General features: G+C 39.1%; 2 protein-coding genes across 3 annotated transcripts in view; one reads left to right on the top strand and one right to left on the bottom strand.

The window, feature by feature from the left end:
• The window catches only part of TTLL1 (TTL family tubulin polyglutamylase complex subunit L1), a 44253-nt gene extending 43366 nt beyond the window's left edge, over positions 1 to 887 (bottom strand). For both annotated transcript variants that reach the window (XM_073316879.2, XM_073316897.2), the window contains exon 1: positions 779 to 887. The gene's annotated coding sequence lies outside the window, so the exon portion shown is untranslated. The remainder of the gene's footprint in view (positions 1 to 778) is intronic.
• A 4802-nt stretch (positions 888 to 5689) lies between these two features.
• On the top strand, positions 5690 to 16815 carry LOC144929548 (uncharacterized). Its single transcript, XM_078849378.1, has 6 exons — positions 5690 to 7424; positions 7520 to 7653; positions 12246 to 12390; positions 14326 to 14427; positions 15607 to 15727; positions 16420 to 16815. Exons 3-6 carry the CDS (start codon positions 12254 to 12256, stop codon positions 16519 to 16521), a joined length of 462 nt encoding a protein of 153 aa, XP_078705504.1. The 5' UTR covers positions 5690 to 7424; positions 7520 to 7653; positions 12246 to 12253; the 3' UTR covers positions 16522 to 16815.
• The last annotated feature ends 8406 nt before the right edge of the window (positions 16816 to 25221 follow it).

The following is a 25221-nucleotide window of genomic DNA, read 5'->3' as shown; positions in this document are numbered from 1 at the left end:
TTTAACTTGCAATAAGGGATTTGTGTTTTATTTAGGTTTTTAGATTTATTGTATTAGGGATTGTTCGTTACATTAATGAAAAGATACTTCCTGTGTCAATCACTTATCAAAAGGCTGTATCTTTGTCTCCCAAGTTTTTCCTTCGCTACCCTGGAAATCCATACCTTAGATTAAGGGGGTGATAGGGAGGTTATTCTAGTGGCACACTAAAGCCTGTTTTGGGGGGGTAACAAAACAGGTTAAAAAGTAATCTTCCTTGAGCAATACTATGGAGTATTGTGGAATCCTGTGAAGTGCTGAGCTCCCTCAACCACTTCTGAATTTAGCAGAAGTGTAGGATTGACAGCTGCAAGTATCCAATCCTTGGGCCACAATCCATCACAGCGTTCAAGCACAGGCTTAACTGTAAACAAGCAAGTAGGGCCATAGACTACTCACATGCTTTAAAATTAAGCACCTGTGTTTAAGTGTTTTGCTGGCTCGGGGGGGGGGTGAGGGGGGTGCTTAATGACTAGCCCTTTGGGAAAAAACCAGGCTGGAGAGTCCCCTCATGTCAAGGTGCTACAATCCCATTTTTGTCGACATTTATTGAAAACAGGAAATCGATCAGAAAAAGCTTCCTCCCCAGTCCCCACTCCGCTCGTCCCTCCAGCCCCGCTCAGGTATCGCTCCTGTTCGTCACCCCAGTTCCTCATCCCTCCGCACACGCCGCTCGGCGCGCCGAGCTCCTCGCAGCTCCGCACCCCTTCCCGCCCCTGCTCCGCGTCGCTATGGGAACCTCTGGGGCAGGCTCCGTGCAAAGGGCAGCCGCTCTCGCCTGCAAGGCTGGCGGTGGGGGGAGAGGTCCGCACCGCTTGGCACGGCCCCGCTCCGGCTCCGGCTCCGGCTGGGCGGGCCGGGCATGGGCAGAAGCACAGAAGGCGCGGGCCGGGGCCGGGCGGGCGGCTCGGCGCTCCCACCCAGGGGCGGGCCGGGGAGCCGTGGTTGGGGCGGCGGGAGCAGGGCGGGGCGCGGCGCAGGCTGGGCGGGAGCCGCGGCGAGTCGGCTGCAGGCGCAGCGCGGACAATAGGGGCCGTTCTGCAAGTGACGCTGCGGTGAGTAGGGTGCCCCTGTTTTTAGCTGTCCGCGGGCCAGCCCCGGCCCTGGACGAGCCCGGGACACGGCCCCGGGGGCTCGCGGGGCACTAAGGCTTGTGTGTGTCTCTCTCTCTCTCTGTGTCCGCAGGGCAGCGGTCGCTTCCACGCCGGCCGGCGACGGCAAGCGCAGCTAAGGTAGGGGCGGCGGCGGCACACTTGTTGCGCGGGATGCTGAGGACGTCGCCTCCAAGGCGGCCGGGTGCACGGAGCGGGCTGGGGAGCGCCCCGAGCCTGCAGAGGGGCTCGCTGGCCCGCCCGGCGCGCTGGGGCTGACCAGGGCCGGGGGGTTCAGCCCCTGTTTATTGCCCGCCGCGCTCAGCCTCTGCCTCCGGGCGCTGAGACGTGGAGGGGAAAGAGGCACTGTAACTTGTGGCGGCGCGTTGAGAGATGTGCTCGCTCGCGGCGAGATTTCAGTCCCCTTCCTATTACTTTCTCAGAGGTCTTACTGCTTCTCTTCCCCGGCCTCGCGTGTGCTTGTCCCGAGGTGTAGTGTGCACGCTGTAGCATTACAGGAGGCGATTTTTTATTTTTTTGGTACAATGAGAGAGGGACTACGTAATTTTTGTATACAGCCATAAGCTTTCGTTTTGGTCAAACCTGGGTAGGGTTTGTTTAAAGAAAAAACCAACCAAACTCATTCTTATGAAGTGAGCTGTAGCTCACGAAAGCTTATGCTCAAATAAATTGCAAAAAGAACAGGAGGACTTGTGGCACCTTAGAGACTAACCAATTTATTTGAGCATAAGCTTTCGTGAGCTACAGCTCACTTCATCGGATGCATTGCTGTGGAAAGTGTAGAAGATCTTATTATATACACACAAAGCACACGATGAAGTGAGCAGTAGCTCATGAAAGCTTATGCTCAAATAAATTAGTTAGTCTCTAAGGTGCCACAAGTACTCCTTTCTTATTTTTGAGACACTAGAAACCACACGTCGAAGTGTTTTTTTTTTTTTTTAAACTTTGACGGCAACAACAGAAGAAGCATATCACCTGCCATAACAACTAAAAAGCTTTTAGAGCTTTGATTTTAAAAGGAGGAAGTAGGTATGTTGACCCATATATATAAGACTATATTGTTTCTCTGCTTTTAAGGATCATGTGCATTTCAAAAACATTTCCTCTTGCACTAATTGAGAATCCAGTCCTGCATTTATTTAAATCAAGCAGTATTTTGCAATTGACTGTAATGGGTTCAGAATCAGGTCTTTAGCATATGGAAAATAAATCTCTAAAGGGTAAAAAAAGTAGAGTGAATAACTCATTAGTTGTAACTTGGATGGATCTACTAATTTTAAAAATGCAAAAAGGTATGGAATCCTTTTAGGCAATAAATGTTTATTTTTAAGACCAATAGTGTATGAGGTGGAGGCCTAGATATAATAGTGCTGTGTGGAATGGGGGCCGGGCTGGTGATTTTATTGGATTGTTTACAGCAGGGTTTTAAAAGGGACATGTAGTGTGTATTTTTTTGAAGGGGAAAAAAAAAAGTTTCTTTGGTAGGGATAGTATTTTTTTGTACTCAGCTACTGTAGTCTAGATGTATTCTAAACAAATTACAAAGAAATTACATTTGAGAATTTGTACTTTCTCTCTTATTAAACCAGGAAATAAAATTAAAAGGCCTTTGAAGAAAGACTAAATTTTATAACTAAATTTGTAGGTGATACAGATTGTCCCTGAAAATTTAAGAACATTATTCAATTGCTTTTTCCCTGCCTTCCTCCCCAATTTGTAGAAATGTTTACATATCCTGAGTGCTGAAGTTAGCAATGGCAAGGTTCTTGAGCTAGTGCTAGAATTAATAAATCCATACAATGTTATAAACTCTCAGTCCCTGTTACGAGTACAACTAAAACAATCTTGAGTTAATCCAGGTGGTGCTTTACTAAAGTCAGTGTAAAGAGTTCAGATAAAGTTTAGACCATATCAGAAAGTGCCATTACACAAATGTGGTAAAGACTGATAGCAGTCCTATTATAAACCAGATACACAGGGGTTTAAATTGAAACGTGACTATTAGCCTCAAGCTGAACTGTAATATTTTAAGTCTTATCAGAAACCCTCTTTCCTTTTAGAAAAACAAGACAAAAATGTTCCTCCATCTTTATTCCCTTCACACCACTGACATACGTACAAAAGTGCCATGGGTAATCTTGCATTAAAAGTTTGAGTGTTCCAAAACATTTTTTTGACTCTATATAACAAAAAATAAAAATTACTCAGCCTGTTAGTTGAAGGTGCTTTGTCCCTCTTTATATTAAAAAGCCACTTTAGATATAAACATGATGACAAAGCAAAAATTTAAGAAGATAGTCCACTGCAACTTGGTCAATTTGTTTCCCCAGAACCGTCCTTTAATGATTTTTTTGTACAAATAGTGTCAATGACAGTATCTAAAGGTGACAGAAAAGGCATAATTATGGCTTCAGTCCTGCAAACTCTGCTCACATTACGTAGTAGCTCACTCCACTGGACAATGGGGCTGCTTGCAGAATAAGGTACTGCATAATGGGCTTGATCCTGCTCTGAGTGAAGTCAGTGGTAAAACTTATATTGGTTTCAGTGATACAGGATCAGACCTAAGGTGAATAAGGATGGCAGAAATGGATCCACAGATAATCACATTAAAATCCAACCCTTCCATGAATAAAGGCTGAAATATCGGGCTCTGTGTATTTACCCAAGGAATGTGAACAAATAATATGTAGTTTACCCTCATCTCCTCTCTTAAAAAACAATTACAAAAAATGTTTGATAAAATGGGAGTGTCACATTAGTTGTGACAAACCCACGAAAGCGAGTGAGTTAAGGACACACTGTTATTTCTTATTTTTCTTTCAAAAGTGGTTGTGAGAGAAGGAGAGAACTGTAATCTTTAAAAGTTTTGAATGATTCAGTTCCAAAAGTATTTTATAAAACAATTGGTCTTTCATATGCCATTTCTAACATGTCCAGTCCAACTGAATAAAATGCTGCATTTTTGCTGCTTCAGTTACAGTTTACAACAATTGTGGAAGTGTTGCTTACAGGTCTATGGTAACATGACTTGACATGGTTATGTGATCACTGTTTATTATACCATGCCTAACAAAGTAAACACTGAAGTCTCTAAATCTATTTTTAAATAGGTATGTAGCAAAATACACACTGAAAAACATGTTTCTACTCCATTTGTAGTCTCCAGTACTTCAATGAGGAAAAAAAATGTCAAAATTATTCAAAGTTACAAAGGATTAAGGCCCCAATTCAAAAAGCATCCTTTATTTGAGGGAGGGAGCTTAAACATGTGCTGAGCCTTCTTTGGCTAAGTTAAGTGACAGAAGTTTACGATGTCTAAAGATGGACAGGGCAACCAACACCGTTAATATGAGGAACTTTAACAGCAGTGAATATTGTGCCTAAAGCAAGAGGATACTGTAATGAAAGTCCTGACTACTTCTCTTCCTGTTTGGAAACTCAGGCTGCAGTTACTTCAATTAAGCGATCTCTGCTTGTTTGGTCTTTGGTTTAAGAACCATGTCTCTTGAGATGCTACACATGGTACCGATTTGAATACCATTAGAGAGATGCTTTATAATGCTTTGATTGGCAAAAATGTATAGCAAAGAGTTCCCCAGCAGTTACTACAACAAAAATCTGTTCCTTTTAATGTGATGGTGATAAACTCAAAGAGCTTAGTTTGTTTAGCTTAACAGAGAGAAGGTTAAGGGGTATTTGATTAATCTACACGGGGAACAAATATTTAATAATGGACTCTTCAGTCTAGCAGAGAAAGGCATAACATGATCCAATGGATGGAAGCTGAAGCTAGGCAAATTCAGACTAGAAATAAGGTGTACATTTTTGACAGTCAGAGCTATTAACCATTGCAACAGCTTACCAAGGGTTGTGGTAGATTCTTCATCACTGACAGTTTTTAAATCAAGATTGGTTGTTTTTGTAAACTATCTGCTCTAGGAATTATTTTGAGGAAGTTCTATGGCTTCTATTATATGGGAGGGCAGACTAGATGGTCACAATGGTCCTTTCTGGCCTTGGAATCTATGACTATGTTTTAAAAAACAAACTTTAATGTGAAAGATTCCACCACAATATAACATAAGAAGGATTTCCAAGAACTAATAAACATCAATACAATAGTATTGTGCAGTACATAAGACCCAAAAAGTGAAACTAAGAACTATTTTCATTGTGTGAACTAATGTGTAAAAAGTAAACAGACAGCATAAATGGTGAATAAATTAAACGAGAGTCTCAGTTTTAAAATCTATTTGTAAACAATTTTCTCATCATTTAAATCTAACAGCAGGACGGGAGAATCCCATTGGATCCTATACAAGACGACTATCAAGGGGCTTGACTCTACAAGTTGCTGAATGCTCCAGCTGCAATTCAACCAAGCAGCTAACCACTTTGACTTAAGTGGGATTATTCATATATTTATAGTTAATGGGACTACTCATTTGTTTAAAGTTAAGCACACGTTTAGATGCTTTGCTGGAACCTCGTCAGCATGCTCAGCACCTTAAGGGTGAGCCTGATACTAGTAAAGGTCTGAATTCTTCAGCCCAATCAATAAAAGTGAACCCTGATGCTAGTGTCCAGCAGATGAACTCATTGCAGGAACTTAACATTTGACTGCAGGATCAGGTCCTCAAGTAGTCCAGGATAATATCTCAAATTGATTTGAAAAAATACAGATGTTAGATTTTATAAGAAGCTCAGCTCTATTACATAATAACTGTAGTGAAAATGCAACATAACATTCACAAATATCCATATACAAGGCAAATTTATTTTTTGCGAGTGTCGTTTTTGAACTATTAGCACAAAACTAAAAACAAAAACACCAGAACAAAATATATTATATATATATTTTAGAAGGAATTTATACCCTAATAGAAGAAAATATATGTTCTGCTGCTTTGTGGTCTACCTACCTATTACCAAAATACAAATGTTTTCATGCCTACATTCTACAGCTTGCTTTAAGACAACTTTTGAGGGGGTAGGTTTCAGAGTAGCAGCCGTTTTAGTCTGTATCTGCAGAAAGAAAAGGAGGACTTGAGGCACCTTAGAGACCAACAAATTTATTTGAGCATTTTGTTAGTCTAAGGTGCCACAAGTCCTCCTTTTCTTTTTGAGGGGGTAGTAGTTTTTAAATGTAATCTTAATTAATTTAAAGATTCTTTGCCTTTTGGGGGGAAGTGGGGAAAACAAAACGCAAATTCTGATTTCAAAAGTAACAAGTACTAAAGCAAAATCTTTCTGGATGGAGATAAATAATTATGCTAGTATTGTTCTGAGAGCAAGTAGAACAAAGGAAATATGAAAAGATAGTGATATTTCTGTAATTGTCACAAAATGAAGGAAACTAATTTTTCCTAAAAAGAGGACTAACAAATCCGTCTTTATAAAATTATTTAGGAACAACCAAAAAAAAAAATTACAAAAATGGCAGTCTTGTCAGTGCGGGAATAGCCAATGGTTATTTGTGAGACATTTGGCAAACTATCTTAGCTATTTCTAGGGTGGCCATAACTGTAGCATCTAAGTGCAAAATCAGATAAATGAAATCCTGGCACGATTAAAGCTAGTGCGAGATTTGTCATTGACTGCAGTAGGGCCAGGGTTTCATCCTAAGGCGTCTTGTATGCTTTCAGCAGACACTGTCAACATACTTAAGACCTGCAGTTTAAAAAGCATCAGCAATTTAAAGTCTGCAGCATGGGATTTTTCTTCCAGTATGCAGGTTATCAGTGTTACTTAAGGAGTGGGTTTATCAATGTAATCAACTATTTGATTCATAACAAATTCTGAGGTAAAGGCTTAGTTATACAACTAATTTAATGTAATGGAAATGAAATGAATAAAGTAAATACAATGCATATGTTATAGTCCTAGAAAAATGTGCCTTTAAGAACAATTTGAGGCTGTTTTAAGAACTGTTTGCATTTAAGCTGTGGCCAAGATCACTGAAGTTAAATTGACAGAGAAAATAGCAGGAAGCAAAGGATGAGCAGATTGCTGCATCTGACCTGTTAAGGAATTGAGAATTAATCCTGAAGCCTAACCAGAAAAAATGAATACTGGTCATTTATCCCCGAGTTTTAAGCACTAATAGTACCTAGAGCTTCCTGAAATGTAGTAACTTGGGATTTTAAGAGTACCGTCCAACAGAGAGAGATACTAATGTACTACTTTATCTCTTATGCTAATTAGCACTTAATCCTCTGCCATTCTACAAAAGAGGTGTCCTTTTGTATAGGATTTGTATTTGCAAAGGTGAGCATGACGTCATGTTTTGGAATAGTAGGATATATAGTAGAGACATGTATGCAAACAGCCAAGCCTTTATTTGTTTTCCATTTAAATTTCAGTTTGCATATGCAGCTGGTAGAATCTGAAACAGTTTGAGATATGCCTTGATACCTGAATGTAAAGGAGTAAGAGGTCCCATCCTGCAGTCCTTATTTACATGGGTAGGCACCTGGAAAAGAATTGAACTACACAAGTGAGTAAAAACTGCAGGATTATGCCCCCAAGGGTGCAACTAGATTGGTCAGTCCTAGTATACTATTTTCAGGGCATGTATGTTTTCTCCCCATATAACTGTCTCTAAAATGACTGCACACTCATTATAGCATATCTTTAGTTTCACTTTGTTTTACCAAGACATGGCTCTATTAAAGACAATTTTTAAACTGTTTGGGTTGAAATATCAGGGTGACTGCCTTCTTAAAGGATACTACCAACCACATAATGTAGTCAAATTGAAGAAGAGTTCAAATTAATTTCAGGTCCTAGGTTTGTCCCCAACTGCCCCTGCCACGACCACATTTTCCTATTTTTAAAAGGTGTTTTCCTGTCCCCTTTTGCTGAGTGGATATAGCACAAACAGAGATAACTGACACAAAGTGCTGTCAAATCTACAAAGGAAAGATTTTCCCTCCTATTTCTTCTAACAGTCTTAGATGTTACCTATAACAATAGTAGGTCAAATATTTTAATCAATCAGTGTGATTTTTTTTTTTTTTAAGTTGTGCCCCAGTAAAATTCAGAAGACAGTTCAGATACTCTCTCTGCCAAAGGTGCTATATCATCCAACCATAATTATGTTCATTCAGAGGCATTATACTTAGCCTAGAGTTAGGTATTAAGAATTTAAAAAAATAAATAAATCTGGATTTAAGCCCTGATTCAGCAAAGCACATGTTTAACTTTAAACACATGAAGTTTAACGTCCATGGTCCCATTAAAGTTAAGCATATGCTTTGCTGAATCAGGGCCATGCACAGGAGAATGACCTTTTTGGCATGTATGCTAGTTTGACCAGGTTATTGACCATATAGAGCTTCTACATCCCTCTCTCTCTCTGCAGAGCTGAAAAGGTTAGATAATGTTTAAAGAGATATAGAAGTGTTAAGGTATTCACAACCTACCTACATTCTACAAGTCAAATTCAGTCTCTCTCTTCCACATATATAGCTGGAAAAAAGGAGGGACAAGTGGAGCATCATAGTTATGTCAGTTGCTAGGCTCACCAGAGTCCAAATTCACACTCTGCGGGCTCTCCAGATCGGTTTCAGGAGTGTTCTAGCAAAGGGAGTTGCTCCCTTGCCCAGCTCTCTGTAGGGCTATAGTCGGGAAAGAAAACAGGCCAGAATAATGCTGCTTTTGCAGCATTAATATATATGCCATTTTGCACCCAGTTTTTACATCACTATAGGGCCTGATTTGGCCCAACATTTTCAAAACCAAAAACATTCTGTTAAACTTCTGCTTTGACACTAACTAACCTATTTGTCTTGTATGTCTTCAGCATGTCCGTAGTCCTTGTAAGGCTGCCTCTGACAGGGCACTCCCAACACCATGGAATACTATTATAAATACCCCCTTTGTTAGATCTTCCTTGCTCTAACATTCAGAGAAGTTGGTTGGCAAAAACAGCATACCCGGCTGCAGCTGAATTCTGAACAGCATGACCATATATATATATATATATATATATATATATATATATAGACAGTTTCTTTTTTAGCCTGTGGGAGGAAGGTATTATAACAGGTGTGAGGTAACATATGTTGTGCTTTAGGCTTTTGCCATGGTATTGTATGGTTTGTTTACATGTCTGATTTCTGTGGTACATTGTCTTATTATAGGTCATTTTCAGAACTCAGTTTTCATCTCCTACAGATATAGATATTTCCACTGTGTGTCTCTGAATCTGAAACCAACCTCTCTTTCTATTCTAGATATGGGAAAAAATACCCTTTTTAGAGAAGTTTCCTCAACGCACTATTGTTCAGTCCACAGACAGTTATTATAAAAATAGTGATGTGCAGTTTTAATATCAGAGTTTAATACCTGTATATTTCACTCCATATAATAATCCTCTACACCTCCACAGCACCTTTGTCAGAGACTAAGTGCTTGAAAAGCATTAAAAAAGACACTGTCATCTTAAATTTTCAAATGGAAGTGTGATTTTTATCTCTTAGTATTGCAAGAAGCACCGCACTTGAGAGAAAATATTTTCTAGTTTTACAATATGTTTACTTTGCACATTTGAGGGCACTTTTTGGATTGTTAATCAATTTCACTATTTCCCTGTTCAGTCAGTCAGTGCTGACTATTCCTGCGCAGACTACTCATACAGCAGCAGGGGGTAGAAACATTAAAGGTAACTGGCAGGGTGACTTTAGAAACCGATATCATGTAAAACTACTTTTAACTTTTTTTTTTTAAAACGATGACTGGTTAGGAAACTTACCTATCCTGTAAAATAGGATCAGATTTTAATCACTTGTTTTCATTGAGTGATACCTTACTCCCTGAGTAGGCCTATTGAAATAAAGGAATAAGATACTGCTCTTCATGAATAAGGGTGGCAGAATCTAGCTTTAAGTGGTTTGTCCACCATAATGCAACTCAGTAGCGGAGGGGCGGGGTGTGGCGGAACCAAACAACTCAGAACTGCTGACTGCCAGGTCTACTTCTTACTGCCAAGCCATGCTGCCTCTTGGAAATTTGGATACATTTAAAGAAAAAGAAAAAAATTAGAATATGAATAGTTTGGCAAGTACAATGTAAATGATACAAATAAAATTTAATTATTTAGCACAAATAATTGCTATAACTACTTTAATTTGTTGCCATGCATAACTGAGCCATGAAATTCCTTATTTTATATAAAAGATGGTAATCTCATCAAGTTTTCTTAACAGGAAGATTCTTTAGTTTTGTAGAGTCAAATACTATATTATCAGCTTTTCATTGGCAGCTTCCAGTTGTATTTATGGCCATTTATTTATGCAAGAATGTGTATACAATAATTGTTAAATATTTTATATTGTGGTAGTACCCATTAACTACAAGACATTTTCCAAATACTGAGGAAAGACATAGGCCATGTCCCAAAGAGCATACAATCTAAAAAGCAATTGCGTATAAGCAATTCAAATCAATTTTCACATAATTTTATCAGCATTCTGTGAAATTCAAAAACAAGTTAACATGATCAACAACATGACATATCTTTGTCTCACTTAGTTCCATAACTGAATAGTATCTGTGTTATAGTTATTTGGCCCACAGAGATAGAGTGCCTAAAAGGACAAAGGAATCTGGCCTGGGGAAATCCATTTTCACGGCAGACCAACCAAAGGAATTAGTTCTCAAACTAATACAAGATGAAGTAGTTAGGGATTTAAAGATAAGGGAGGGGACAAAAAACTGGGTAGTCCAAAAATATGCCATCCAAAAATGAATTATGTCCTAAAGTCAGCCAAGAAGTTCAGCAGTCGGAGCCCCAAGGACCAAAAGGAAAGCCATCGTAGCCACCTGTAACTACCAAGCAATGACCTAAGAGAGTGAGGTGGTTGCTCAAGTGTTTGCATACTTTCTTAAATTGTCTCATTGCACAGCTTTGTCATCTTACTTTGTAATGGAAGCCAAGTAAAAAACCCACTAATTAATACTACAGTAGAAGTATTATATTTTACTGTAGGTTTCTTGATTGCTGCTTAATAGATCTTCAGTGTTTTTGGTAATCTAGGTAAAGCTACTGAGAAGTACTAAGGGCTTGCTCCTGTCTCTTCTGAAATCCATGGAATTTTGCCATTTACTTTAATGAGGCAGGACCACATTCTACTGCAGGCCCTAATCCTGCAAAGACTTAAGCAGACCAGTAACTGTGCATACAAGTAGTCCTAGAGGGTATATCTACACTACAATTTAAAAACCACCCGTGGCTGGCCCATATGAGCTGACAGGCTGTGGGGATGTTTAACTGCAGTGTGGACAGTCAGGCTCGGTCTGGAGCCTAGGCTCTGGGACCATGTGAGGTGGAAGGATCCCAGAGTTATAGCCCAAATCTGACCATCTACATTTGCAGTTAAACAGCCCTGTAGTCTGAGCCCCACGTGCCTGAGTCAGCTGACACAGGCCAGCTGCTGGTGTTTAATTGCGGTATAGACATGCCCCCTGACTGCTCCTGTGCATAAAATCACTCGTATGCTTTAATCGTTGCAGTACTGAGACTCTGCACTCTGATACTGCAATGAGTTCTTTGTAGCTTGGATTGCAGGATTGGAGCCTTAAGTCCCAGTTCAGGAAGGTATTTAAACATGCGCCTAACTTTAAGCATGTATATAGTCCCATTAAAGTTGGGTGTGCGTTTAGGTAGCTTTCTGAATTGCAGCCTTAGTCAGCTGGAGCGATTTACATGTCTAGGCAGCTCCCTGTAGTAGTGCTGCAAACATTACAGAACGGTATCTTGATGTATGTATAACTTCTTAGTAGTTTCACCTCTCTTTTAATTATGTTCCTATTTCTAGAATATTCTGTTGCAATGAGCTGAAATCAAAAAGCAGTAAGATAAACTGCTTTCTTTTAAAATGTAAGCTACTGAACATACATTGACCATTTTTAGAAGGCTTAAACAAACCAATGGTTCCCTTAGTCTCTGCCTGGCAATGTAGAAATGCTCGAGTCTGAAAGAATAGCTAGCTATTTAAAACAGTATTTGTAACTAAAATGAAAATATTGCACTTAACAACACATTTGAACAGAATGTTAAGGATTTTCTTTCCTTTCCTTTTTCAGAATAAAATATGTCTCAACCAAGAAGAATCCCCAGGCATTTTGTTCTCTCTCATGACCAGAACGGAGTAGCAGTACCAAATGAGGAAATCCAGAATAGACTCTTAACAGTTCCAGACAACACAGAGCAAATGGAGTTTAATATCAGGTATCATATTGTACTAATTCTCCCCTCCCAGACCCACGTACAAAATCCCCATCTGACTAGGAATATTTACTATGCCAAACGATTACTCTGAAAACTCATGAAACACAAAATAAATATGGTTGTAGTGACCTGTAGCACTTAATATTGATCACACAAGACTGTTCTGCACTAGAAGATTTCACCTTTCTATGCAGCATGAAGTCGCAGATGTGGCTGTTCATTAGAAGCCCAGCTGTTGTAACAAGCAGCTGAGGAAGCGATATTTTACAGAGTTCCCTAGCTACCTCTTGTGAGGAGCTGCTTGGGGATAAAGACTTGTTTTTTGTTAAGGCCTTCTGAAATATACTTTGTTTCAGGGGGGTGTTAAGCTGTCTTCCGTGCTTATGAAAATTTCTATATGGTTTATTAGAATAAAACATTCTCTCTCCTCCAAAAAGCAATGGTTTACTGTTGACATGGGTGTTTAGTCTCAGTCTACCTGCTTTTCTGCCATTGATTTAATCCTTCTTTTTGCCTTTGAAACCTCAATCCAAGTTTTACTGAGACTTTTTCCATAATTCTGCCAGTGCAACACCCTTCATAGATTAAATATACAGTAGATATTTACATACCCCAACTAATGAATGTATACCTTTAGCAGAGGGATGTAAAACCATTTTACATATTTCCTGTCAAATTGTCTTTTTAATGTCTATTCATGGATGTGCAGTATTTTCACAGATCCTTCTGGAGCATAAGGGTAGCATAATTTATTTGCTAGACTACACTTGTTTTTCAGAAAACTAGTGTTTGCAGAACTGTCCACAGATAGAAATTCTATTACTGATATTTTGTTGTTCAGACAACACATCAAAATACTGCACAAAATAAGTGCCTGTATTATATCTTGTTTTAAAGCTTACTGAGTTCTGATAGATCGCCAAGGGAAATTAATTTGAGCCCACTGCCCACAAAGAGGTCTGGTGCAGCCCCAGAAGTTGTCTCTGGAAGCTGACGGCAAGACCATCAGTCAATTTCAACTATCATGACTGGTTATAGGTGAAGAGGCAGCCTTTTAAATGACAAAGGGTGGAATTTTCAGAAGTGCCTAAACGATTGAGGACTACAGGTTCCATAGACTTTCAATTGGACTTGGGCTCCTAAGTCATTTTTAGGCACTTCTGAAATTCCTACTCCAAATGCCAAACCATCATGCTTTGCACTTACATTACTTACTCCTTACATAAAAGGTACTCAAGATGCTTTATAAACATGGATTAACAAGATACATATCCATGATTGACTGTGTATCCAAGGACAGGATCGATCATATGTATGCATTTAGACCAAGATTTTTTTAAAAATAGGAGCCTACTTGTAGGCACTCATCTCTATATTTAATGGGGGCTGGCTGAAAGATTTCAAATGGAAATTTCTCCTGTTGGAAAATGGGGCTTCATCGACATCAAAATTTTTCCATGGCAAAAGTTGTTTAATGACCTTAAATTTTGACATGTCCAAATTAAAATTTTCTGAACTTTTTGTTCCAGAAAAAGTTTCGCTATTTCAACTTTTCATTCCTGTTCAGAAAATGTTGAAATATCGCAATTTCCCCAATGACAAAAAGTCTGTTTTTCAATCACCTCTGATAGTTCTATCTAAATAAGTGGCCAGATTCTCAAAAGTGCTGAATACTTAACTCAGAAAAATCAGGCCATTTATTTAGGCACCCAACTATGGATTTAGGAGCCCAATTCTAGGTATCCATTTAAAAAAAAAAAATCTTGGTGCTAAATTTGTAAGTGCCCTACTTGTATGCTTTGTTAGTGAAATAATTAAACAGGTTTGATAATCAGCACTGGTATGTAGTGTTTAACATCTTCAGCGTGCTTTAATCATAATTTTATAACCATTTGTTTTCCTCTTTGACAAACATGTGCTGAATACTTCTTACAGCTCTGCCACCCAAGTTGGCCATCAGCTGGCAGTCATTGGGGATGAATTTAACAGCACATACACTAGGAAGTTAGAGGACATGCTGTTTCTTCTTGCACAGGGGTAAAACATGTTATTGGATATTTTCAGTGTACAGATACTCATTAGTATTAGATTTTCATTAGCTAAATAGACTTGTCATATGCGGTATTTGATAAAGTCAGTGCACTGTAATGAATCACTTTTTTTTCTATTGCATCAACAGATAAAAAATGTACCTCTTATTTACTAGTATTAATGTACGTAGAATATCTAAAAAAGGAAGTTGTCTTGGAGTGTTCTGATTCTGGTATATTTCCAGGGGTAGGGGGGGATAAAGAGTATAATGGTGCCTAATGCAAGTTTTGTTTCCCTTAACTCAATCTGCCTCAATTCACAAGATTAAAACAAAGTATTTTTTTAAACTAGTATTTGAAATTGAGTACCACACTGGCTAGACTATCTTCAGACACATCCTTGAGCAGGAAGAGATCTGTAAGCTGCACCACCCCAAGAAGCTTATGCCTCAGGCACTCCTCAGACACAATTCTGCCTCTTTTCCCCTCTTGCTCCATGACAGGGAAGTAATTGACTGCAGCCCTTGAAAACATGTAGCACACTTGCCCCATCATGCCTGTGCAGCCACTCAGCAGGGTAATTGTTAGATTGCTCAGCTGTACGTTTTAGGGAGGAAGGATGGTCATGTGATTGAGGTGCTGGATTCTCTCCTCCGTGCCATTGCATGCTTCCTTGTGTGATCTTAAGCAAATCCCATTTTCTCTAATCTATAAAATGGAGATAGAAATACTTCCTTACCTGGGGGCATAAATACATTAAGACTGAGGTGATCAGATCCTGTGGTGAAGGGGAACAAATAAGCAGATGGAAGAAGACATGAAGTACAACAAAACCAATAACCTGGGAAGAGGGATAATAGAATTTACTATTTGTGCTAGGGACTTTCCACGGCAGAACATTGAGGGAAACCCATCCCCACCTCTTTACATATTACGGGCAGAACCTCAAGTTTAATTTGTAGAGGGTATTAGATAATACAAGTCTGGTCAGTGTGAGGGGAAAAAACAGCTTTTAATTTTATTTTCTGTTCACAGTTCTTCCTAACTTTTAAAGAATGCTGTGGTAGTTTAGATCTGTTTTAAAACAAATCATTCTTTGTTGTCCCCCCGTCCCCCCCGCTCATTTGTAAATTGAATCTCAGTTAGCAGGATAACTCTCTTATCACACTCTTGTTTTGTGTGTTAGCAGGATGGCTGTGAATGTTTTAAAAATACTCCATATGCATGTTTGGAAAAGTATTATAAAAAGTTTCAGAAGTCTTTTGAACAATGGTTGGACTAAGAGAGTTGTTCCCTGTGGAAGATGGGTAAGCTTTGTTTTATTTTTTTTTACCCTCCCTACTTTGTGTTTTGGGAAAGTGAGTAGTAACAAAAGCAGCAAGTGGAGTTTGTGACTTTGGGTCCTGTCTCCTTTGCATGCCTAACTGACTGAGATGTCAGCAAGTTAAGCATGTAATGTGACTGTGTGATTGGGCCTATTTGTTTAGCCTGTGTTCTTTGCTCAGCCTTTTACTCTGAAAATTCCCTTTGATATAGAAACAGCGCTCTCTCTTTCATATATATCCAAGTGCCTTTAAAGCACTGACTAAATCCTGAGTTTGCAACTGGATCCATGTGGGCAGATCCTTGTGCCTGTCCAGAATCCCATGGACATCGGTGATGCTCTAGAGTTTGTCTGGATTTATTAGTTTGTATAAATAAGGGACTTTTCAGTGTAAAAGGGCGCAATTACTCCTATTCTAGATGAAAGAAGTTGAACTGTTTGTTATATTTGTCTAGTATCTTGAAGAATCCTCAAGTACCTTACAAATTACATACACATCTGATAGTCAAAACTAAAACCCATGAGTCCCAGTTCTCAATCCCTTGCTCCAGCAGCTTGTCTGCTGTCTGTCTTTAATATTAAACTTACTGTTGTGTGTGCAGGTTACCTTTTCTGTGCTACTCCTTGTGATTTTTAATTAAGCTTCTGTTTTTTCCCCCTCCCTACCATGAACAGATTTCTAGGCTTCCTCTTAAGTCCATGTGCCAGAAGTTGATGCCGGCAGCCCTGTTTGTCATCTTATTTTGGTGGACTGTCAGTTATGGATTGCAGAACTAATATAAAGAGTTGCAATAGGAGGTCATTGCTGGACATGGCCATTGTACTTAACACCCAGGAGGTGGCATTTAGTTTGTTTTTTAAAGTGTTGTTAATGAAATCCCTATTATATTTAAAACCTAGGCTAGTGCTGGGTCACTGCTGTTTCATACTTTTTTAAAGAAAAATGTTTAAAATAATATGGGGTTGTTGCTGGATAACTGCCTGAACTGCTAGTTTTGAAATGTGTAAGTCTAGGTGATTAAAGAGTCTGTTTCTGTCTCCTTTATATGCAACATAAATTACCTAAAGTTTTGTGTTTTTTTTTTTTTTAAATGTTGGTTTGGGGAAGGTAGAAGGACTGCTGGTCATCCTTTAACATTTACATTGTAAAACTTATAGCAAAGATTAAAATCGTAAAGATTTTAAATTAAAATGAAAATTGTTGCTTGAAATATTTTTCCAGAGTCAACTATTTCACTTTTTCAAAATGTGGAAAAATATATCTTGTTGTACAGTGGAAGACTGTCATATTATTAAGACAGTACAAAATGTCCTAAGGTCTCAATTTGTCAGCTAAAACTAGCATGTAGAATGACAGTTCATTATAAATTAGAAAGATGAGCTAGGCTAAGGGTAAGTAACTAAATTATCTGAAACTCTGCCTCTTCATGCTAGATCCAATCATGCCTTGGATAGTCTCTTCCCAGTGAGTGTGCAAGGATTCCCTGGTAGGACAGGGAGAGGAATTAAAAGTTTTATATAGTCCAGAGCCTATGATCTTGGAGTGAAATCCTGGGTTCTATAGAGGTCAGTGGGAAAACTCTAACTGAGTTCAGTATGGCCAGGATTTTACCCTCTGAAGGATTTTACCCTGCTGCACCAAGATCCCCAAAATAAAAAATCATGTAAAGGGATTATGAAAGAATCAACTCCTGGGAATTTCTTTTGAAATATATCCTATTCTTTTGGAAGCCACAACTGTTTTGTGAGTGCAATGTATACTAAAACCAATCCAGTTTAGCAAGTTTATTTTTGTTTTCTCCTTCTTTGCAATCAGAGCACAGGTGCTATTAAGGAAATTTTACTGAAATGAATAAGGAAAAGCATACTTACGCCATGGTGGCTGTTCAAGCTTTGATCAGTCATTTGTTACTGTGGTTCACTGAAATTCTAAAATATCTGTCTTTAAAGAAAGTTTACACAGCTGGTGCAGACTAGGAAATTCAATTTGTATCAGATTTCTAAGCATACCAACTCTTCTCAGTCTGAGTCCTGCTAATGCTGTAAATTGTCTAAATTGATCTGGGATCAGTGAAATTTTGGTTCACGAACAAAATGTTCCATACTTTTTGGTTAGGAACTATTTGCTCTATCCTTGTCTTCAGTAAGAGGATTTTGCAATAGATCACAAAGAAAATATTTTAAAGTAAATACTCAGTGGAAGATGGGGAAAAAAAATCCATACTGATTGTTAGTACAGTCTATATTAGAGGAGTTCAGCCTGCAATTTGACACTGTCTTCCTAGCTGAATCATTTCAGCAATATAAAAAGAATAATGGCATTACTTCCTGCTCGCTCTGTACAACTTGCATGGTAGCTACTGTGTACACAGAAGCAGGGGAGTATAGAGGGGTAACTTGTGTTGTCTTTTTTGTGTGAAGACTGCACCTAGAGTGAATGAATTTATGGTTTTAAAACTATTCTATTACATGCGTTCTGCTGCAATCACATGAATGGAGCAACAACCACCAGAGAATTCTGTTTATCAAGTATGAACAATTAAAATTCAAAGAAATAAGGAGAATATCTAATTAAACAGCCACAAGTGGCTGTGGTCGGATTCCAAAAATCATCAGACAATGGCTGTTTTTAAGAAAAGCTTATTAGCAGCATTTTCAGGGGATTATAAACTCAGGTCATTTGGATCTTGAGTGCACCTTTTTGCATCCTGCTTGCCCTCTCCCCTGTGCGGAGGAACTGCACTGGTTTTGATTCCTGTTGTGCTTTGTGTCAGTGCAGGTGGAAGGATGGGAGTATACAACATTAGGAAGTGTCAATTCGGCATCACAGATGTAAGATTCTTACTTAAATATGAAAGTTTTCCATTATCACTGTTTTCCTACCCAGCACAGAAAAATACTAACACACACACTCTTCTTCCCCTTGTTTCATCTTCCAGTAGATGTATGATATGGAATTGCAAATACCTGTGGGCATCCTCTTGCCTGCTTTATGTAGGCAGGCTTTTTGGAATATTTACAAAATGTGTCATGTCAGCCTTATTGATGGGGACAGAATTAAGAGTGCTGATGCTGCTTGTTCTGTTTGTGGAAGTGCAGCAGTCAAAACTTCTGAGATAGTTGTCTCGAGTGGTTTGCTGTGGGCTTGACTGATTTTTGTCTGGTTTAAACCTACTTTACAGAAGATAGATATTAGACCAAAAAAGTGCTTTTCCCTCTAGTTTCTATTTCTCCCTAATTAAGCAGGAACTGCAAGAGTGCAACACACTCAAGCTGAAGACCACACTTCAGTGTTCTGTCTCAGATCAGGTTGTATATTATGTTCTTGCTCTTTGCTTCTAGCATTGGGCACATTTGCTAAGGAAGAATTTTATCATGCTTCCCCTTGATCAAGAGTATTATGTTCACGTTTAAGCCTGCAGTATAAACATACATAAACGCTCATTATGATACAAACTAATATTAAAATTTAGTATTTCAGATTCCTGGAAAACTATTCAATAGAAAAAAAGTGATAGGACTTTAGGGGGTACATCTAAGATGAGATTTGATACTATTTATGGTTTGCTTTAGAAGCACAAAAGCATACTGTGCCATGCTCTGCTCAGCTCTACCTGTCCAGTCTGCTCTTATAAGCAGCCAGGGTGTTGAAGCACACAAGAATTTTCTAGTAAGAAGAGAAACACTAGGCACAGCCACAAAGAAGACTATCATCCCAAATTTCCTCCATAACAGATGGCCTAGGACAAAGTGGAGGTGATATTTTTAACAATGATGCAGTCCACCTTTTGGAAGAAATATGGGTTTTTCAGGACTAGGAGAAATTATTTGAGCTACAATCAGGAGAGGATAGTTGCACTGTAACAAACTACACTACAGTCATTTGTCTTTCAGCTGCAATACAAAATGTTTGCTTTTAAAGTGCATTTATAGGTAGAGACTGGTGTCCTGCCTTCCCCCTCTCATTAGGAACAGTGAGGTCACATGTAATAGATCTTATTTTAGAGGTGAAGACAGCATGGAAACATCACAAAAGAGATGAGACATCAGGTAAAACTAGGTAGGACTCCTCACTTTGTTAAGATTGCAAAAATTCTAACATTACATTGACATGCCTAGTATAGCATGTAAGTCAACCTTTAGAAAACACATAGTCCCCACCTCTTGACCTATTCCAACAAATCTATTACCCGTCTAGTGATCCACTGCATATTTTACTGAATGCTTACTGAAACCATTCGTATCTAAACATTGAACTGACAGTCTACAATAGTAGAAGATAAAGTGCAGAGAGAGGCTTTGTCTGCTTTATTACAGTTAATGTTTACACATGCCAAGAGTGGAATTTATACTGAGAGGTCTGGGCAAAGAGCAATTTCAGACCACAGAAACAACTTCTTAATTTACTCCAGTAATTAGATTGTGGGCCTACTATTTTCAATTTTGCCTTTCAGACGTATTGTGCTCTTGGATTACCATTGGAATTTATTCTTTTAATCTGTATGATATTTTAATGAAGTTACATAGAAATTTAATTTCTTTAACACTGCTTTCTAAACTCTTCAAATATATCTATAATAGATTTATTCACTGTGTGGACTGAGTTTTCTCCTATTACAAGGATGTTAAGATTGAACCACTAAGAAACCAAATTCAGGAGAAGCTTGAGTTAAGGCTGTACAGTTTTGCCTCTTTAATACAGCCTGTAGTTAAATGATCAGACTACTTCCCAATTAATACAGTGTATCCCTATACATTTTTCTACAACCTTAAAGTACATATTGTACAAGCAGAGTGAATAAGGCAAGAATTCATTCTCTGCACATCTTGCATGATGTCTGCAGACTTCCACAACCAGTAACAGTTTATGGAATTGTAAGTTATATAAGAAAAAGTAAACTTGAAGATGAAGTCTTGCATATTGTACTCTTACGTACTGAAGGTTTTCCCTTTATTACTTTATTACATTTTGTCTGCTTATTTTCTTGGTCTCTCTTCTTAGATTGTAAACACTTTGGAGCCGAGACTGTCTTTTCCTTTGCATTTGCCCAGAGCTTTAAACAATGGGTTTGCACTCTTGACTGGGATCTCTAAACATTACGATATACTAGGACTGTTGATTAATCAGTTACCTCATGCAATTAACTAAAATATTGCAGTTAAAAAAAATTGTGATTAATTGCAGTTTTAATCGCACTGTTAAATAGAATACCAATTGAAATTTATTAAATATTTTGGTATTTTTCTACATTTTCAAATATTAGTTTCAATTACAATACAGAATATGAAGTGTACAGTGCTCACTTTATATTTATTAAAAGTATTTGCACTGTAAAAATGAACAAAAGAAACAGTATTTCAGTTCATCCCATACAAGTACTGTAGCGCAATCTCTATCATGAAAGCGCAACTTACAAATATGGATTTTTTTTTTTTTGGTTACGTAACTGCCCTGAAAAAACAATTTAAAACTTTAGAGCCCACAAGTCCACTCAGTCCTACTTCTTGTTCAGCCTATTGCTAAGAGGAACAGGTTTGTTTACATTTACAAGAGATAATGCTGCTCGCTTTATATTTACAATGTTACCTGAAACTGAGAACAGACATTTGCATGGCACTTTTGTAGCTGGCATTTCAAGGTATTTACATGCCAAACGCTTCCATGCTGATAACACTCATTTTAAAAAAAGTGTTAATTAAATTAGTGACTGAACTCCTTGGGGGAGAATTGTATGACTCCTGCGTTGTTTTATCCACATTCCGCCACATATTTCATGCTATAGCAGTCTCGGATGATGACCCAGCATGTTGTTAGTTTTAAGAACACTTTCACTGTAGATTTGACAAAACACAAAGAAGGTACCCATGTGAAATTTCTGAAGAAAACTACAGCACTTGACCCAAGGTTTAAGAATCTGAAGTGCCTTCCAAAGTCTGATCAGGACAGGGTGTGAAGCATGCTTTCAGAAGTCTTAAAAAAGCAACACTCTGATGCAGAAATTACAGAACTTGAACCACCAAAAAAGAAAAATCAACCTTCTGGTGGTAGCATTGAGTCAGATAATGAACATCTGTCAGTCCGCACTGCTTTGGATCATTATCGAGCAGAACCCATCATCAGCATGGACTCATCCTCTGGAATGGTCCCTTAAAGCATGAAAGGACATATGAATCTTTAGTGCATCTGGCACGTAAATATCTTGCAACGCAAGCTACAACAGTGCTAGGAGAACACCTGTTCTCACTTTCAGGTGACATTGTAAACGAGAAGCAGGCAGCATTATCTCCTGTAAATTGTAACCAAACTTGTTTGTCTGAGCGCCTGGCTGAAGTAGGACTGAGTGGACTTGTAGGCTCTAAAGTTTTACATTGCATTCAAAAATAAAAGTTTTTTTTGTATAATCTATATTTCTAAATTTAACTTTCATGATAAAGAGATTGCACTACCATACTTGTATTAGGTGAACTAAAAATTCTATTTTTTACAGTGCAAATATTATATTATAAAGTGAGCAATGTACAGTTTGTATTCTGTGTTGTAACTGAAATCAATATATTTGAAAATGTGGAAAACATCCAAAATATTTTATAAATAGTATACTATTGTTTATCATAGTTTAAAAAAAGTCATGCTTAATTGCTGGACAGCCCTACTGTAGTAAGAGGCCCTGAAACATAAACCCTTGTATCAGCCCTGGTCTGACGCCTAAAGTCTGAACCAAAGTACTTCCAGGCATTGCTAAGCAAAGCTGGACTGTGAGCCAGAGGCAGGCCCTAATTGCAGAACTTGGCAAGAAAAGGGCTCCTAGAAAGCATGCGCTAATGATACAAGTAGTAATAAGAGGAATGTGTGCCAAGATGGCACCTGGACAGCCCGATATGAGGATACTTCACAGATACAACAAGGAACAGCCAGGTGCATCCCAAAGACAGGGTCAAAAGGACAGCATGATGGACAGATCTGTTTGTTTGAACCAACATGATCAAAGGGGGAAGACAGCACCCTAATGAGGCAAGGGGCTGTACCTCAATACGTCAGTAGGGATGAGTCATCTGTCCTGCAACTGTATAAAAGTAGGTCTGGGAGCACATATCTTTGTCCAGCCTAGGGGGCAGTGGAGTGTCCCGTCACTGACTGAGCTGCGTCCATTGCCAGGGGGCACATATTTGTATAAGGTCCTGTAGAGTCTATAGGAAAATATTACTGTGCTTCATTTGACAATAAACCTGGCTGGGTGCCTTCGTATCTTACTAGAGTCTGTGGTCTTTGGGGGTTCTCTTGGGGTCTGCTGTGTCAGCTGTCTGCACAGAGCTGGGGCAGCACACAGAGGGAACACATACGCAGCTGACTTATCATCGAACCAGAGCAGAGCACCTCACTGGTAGCTACCGCCAACACCTACTATATACAAATACATATAGTGGGCAGAGTAAAGTTGAAGGTTATCCAGGAACAGGTAAACACAGCAGCCCTCCAGGAAGCAGTTTGAATTTTTTTAACTTTCAGAAACTTCAGTATCCAAAAGCCCTATACTAGAAGCACTTCCTGTGACAAGAGAAATGCTAGGACTTGCAGCAATCCAGCAGATAACTATCCAGGAATGTAACTGCTTTTAGGTCTCTTAAAGAGTAAAAGTTCTGAAGGGACAGAGCTGCTACAAAATGTTATTTAAGATCTCGGTCTTGATTTCTGACTAAATCTACTGAGTGCCTTGAATCCCCATTCTGTTTCAGGACCACAAAGAATATCAAGTACATTGTAGAGGATTCTTTGACTGTATTGGTTTCTGTGCAACTATTGCAGGAAAATAAATGCCATTACTTATTTTCTTCTCATTTTTCTAGGTTTTCCTTTTTTTTTTTTCAGGTCATAGATATCAATTTTTTGAGGGAGGGGCAAAACCCCAATCTGGCCCTCCAATCAGATAAGTTGTGCTAGCAAAAAGCATGTTTAAATTTGTTAGTAAAGTTTCAACAGTAGTGTACACTGGCCGTCTCCTATATTTGTGCAAATCTTTGTCTTGTCTCCTAGAGGCACTACTTCCCCAGACAGAGGATCTCAGGTTAAACTATATTAATTGCAGAACATCTGGTGGTACTGTCTGCTCTTAACTTTCCTCCCATTCTAAATCTCCCTCTACATAGTCTCATCTCACAAATCTAGACTAGTAGCTCTGCAGAGTAGCTCTTTTTGTGTTGCTTGGTAAAAGAGAGGGACATTATTTGCCACTTCTGCTGTATAGTTTTCCCTATTTTACCATCACATTATTTGAGGTTATCAATGAGCCATTGTGCCCATGTATCAGTTTTCCAGCAACAAAGCAAAAAGGTTTGTCTACCAGTGTTCAAAGCCACTAATAACACTGGAAATCTCAGAGTTTGGAGATAGCGCAACAGTGAACAGTTCTCCCATTACACATAAGATTGGAGGACATGTCTATGTCCATGTATTATAGTAATTTTGTTTTATGAATAGCATTTAAGATTGTAGTCTTCAGTGTGGATTAGAATTTTCATTTTGTAGCAGGAAGAGATTGTGTCTGGGGAGCTGAACCCAGGCCATTATAAACCACATGGCCTCCTTCTGGGCACCCTCATAGCCACAGGGCAACCCTGCAAGTGCCCCCCCACCACCTCGGTTTCCCTTTTGAGTTCCCAGTAACATCACACAAGCTTATCCTCTAGTCAGTTAAGTTTGTTAACAAAACATAGTGCAAGTAATTCATAACAACCTTCTTAAAACATAGTCCATATAACCCCCAGTGCACAGTCCTTAAACCCCTCCTCTTTCCAGCAGGAACCCCCCCAGTCCCTCTACCAGGAGATCATTCTCACCATACTTCAGTGTCTTCCATCATATGCAGGCTCCTTGTCCAGCCTCTTCTATCCCTCTGCAAGCCACCTGAGTCCTTCCAGCTAGAGTACAACCCTGCTCTTCCTAGTTGGAACCCCCCCAAAAACTTCTATGCTGGGAGAGGATCTTTACCAGGGAAGCATTCCTTTATTCCCTTTGGCCCTTTTGCTATTCCCATGCATCCAGCTCTCCAGTACTAGAGATGTCAGCAGTAAGTTTCCCCGCTGCTCCCCTGCGCTCTCAAGCTCTAGCTTATGGCCAGGAGGCAACTCCCACTGCTACTTCCGCTTCCAACACTCTCCAGCCCTAGCCTGGATGACACCAGCCAGCAAACCCCTTTGCTATTCTCTTTACCTTCAGCCTTCTCCCAGGACCCACTTCTGTCTCTAACAGCTGTCTTCTCCTAACTGACTCAGTCAGACTGCTTTGACACCCAACTGACCTTTTATACCCCCTGAGTTGCTGCACTACCCTCTTAATTGGCCCAACTGTGAGCACCTGGACTGAAGAAGAGCACCGAGCCCAGTTTCATTTAAGGGGCCACCTACCCTTTTACAGCCTTCAACAATTGAATAATTCTACCCTTGGAGGCAATGGGGTTTCTATCAGGAGAGCAATTGACT

Source organism: Lepidochelys kempii, chromosome 1, assembly GCF_965140285.1.
Source record: "Lepidochelys kempii isolate rLepKem1 chromosome 1, rLepKem1.hap1, whole genome shotgun sequence".
In the NCBI taxonomy this organism is placed as follows: Eukaryota; Metazoa; Chordata; order Testudines; family Cheloniidae; genus Lepidochelys; species Lepidochelys kempii.
This window is presented reverse-complemented; position numbering and strand designations above follow the sequence as displayed.

Bases quoted from the DNA above. Each gene is read 5' to 3' on its own strand.
- LOC144929548 (XM_078849378.1), top strand. From the start codon at position 12,254: ATGTCTCAACCAAGAAGAATCCCCAGGCATTTTGTTCTCTCTCATGAC. The intron at 12,391-14,325 runs GTATCATATTGT...TACTTCTTACAG, and splicing joins CAAATGGAGTTTAATATCAG to CTCTGCCACCCAAGTTGGCC. The intron at 15,728-16,419 runs GTAAGCTTTGTT...TACCATGAACAG, and splicing joins TTGTTCCCTGTGGAAGATGG to ATTTCTAGGCTTCCTCTTAA.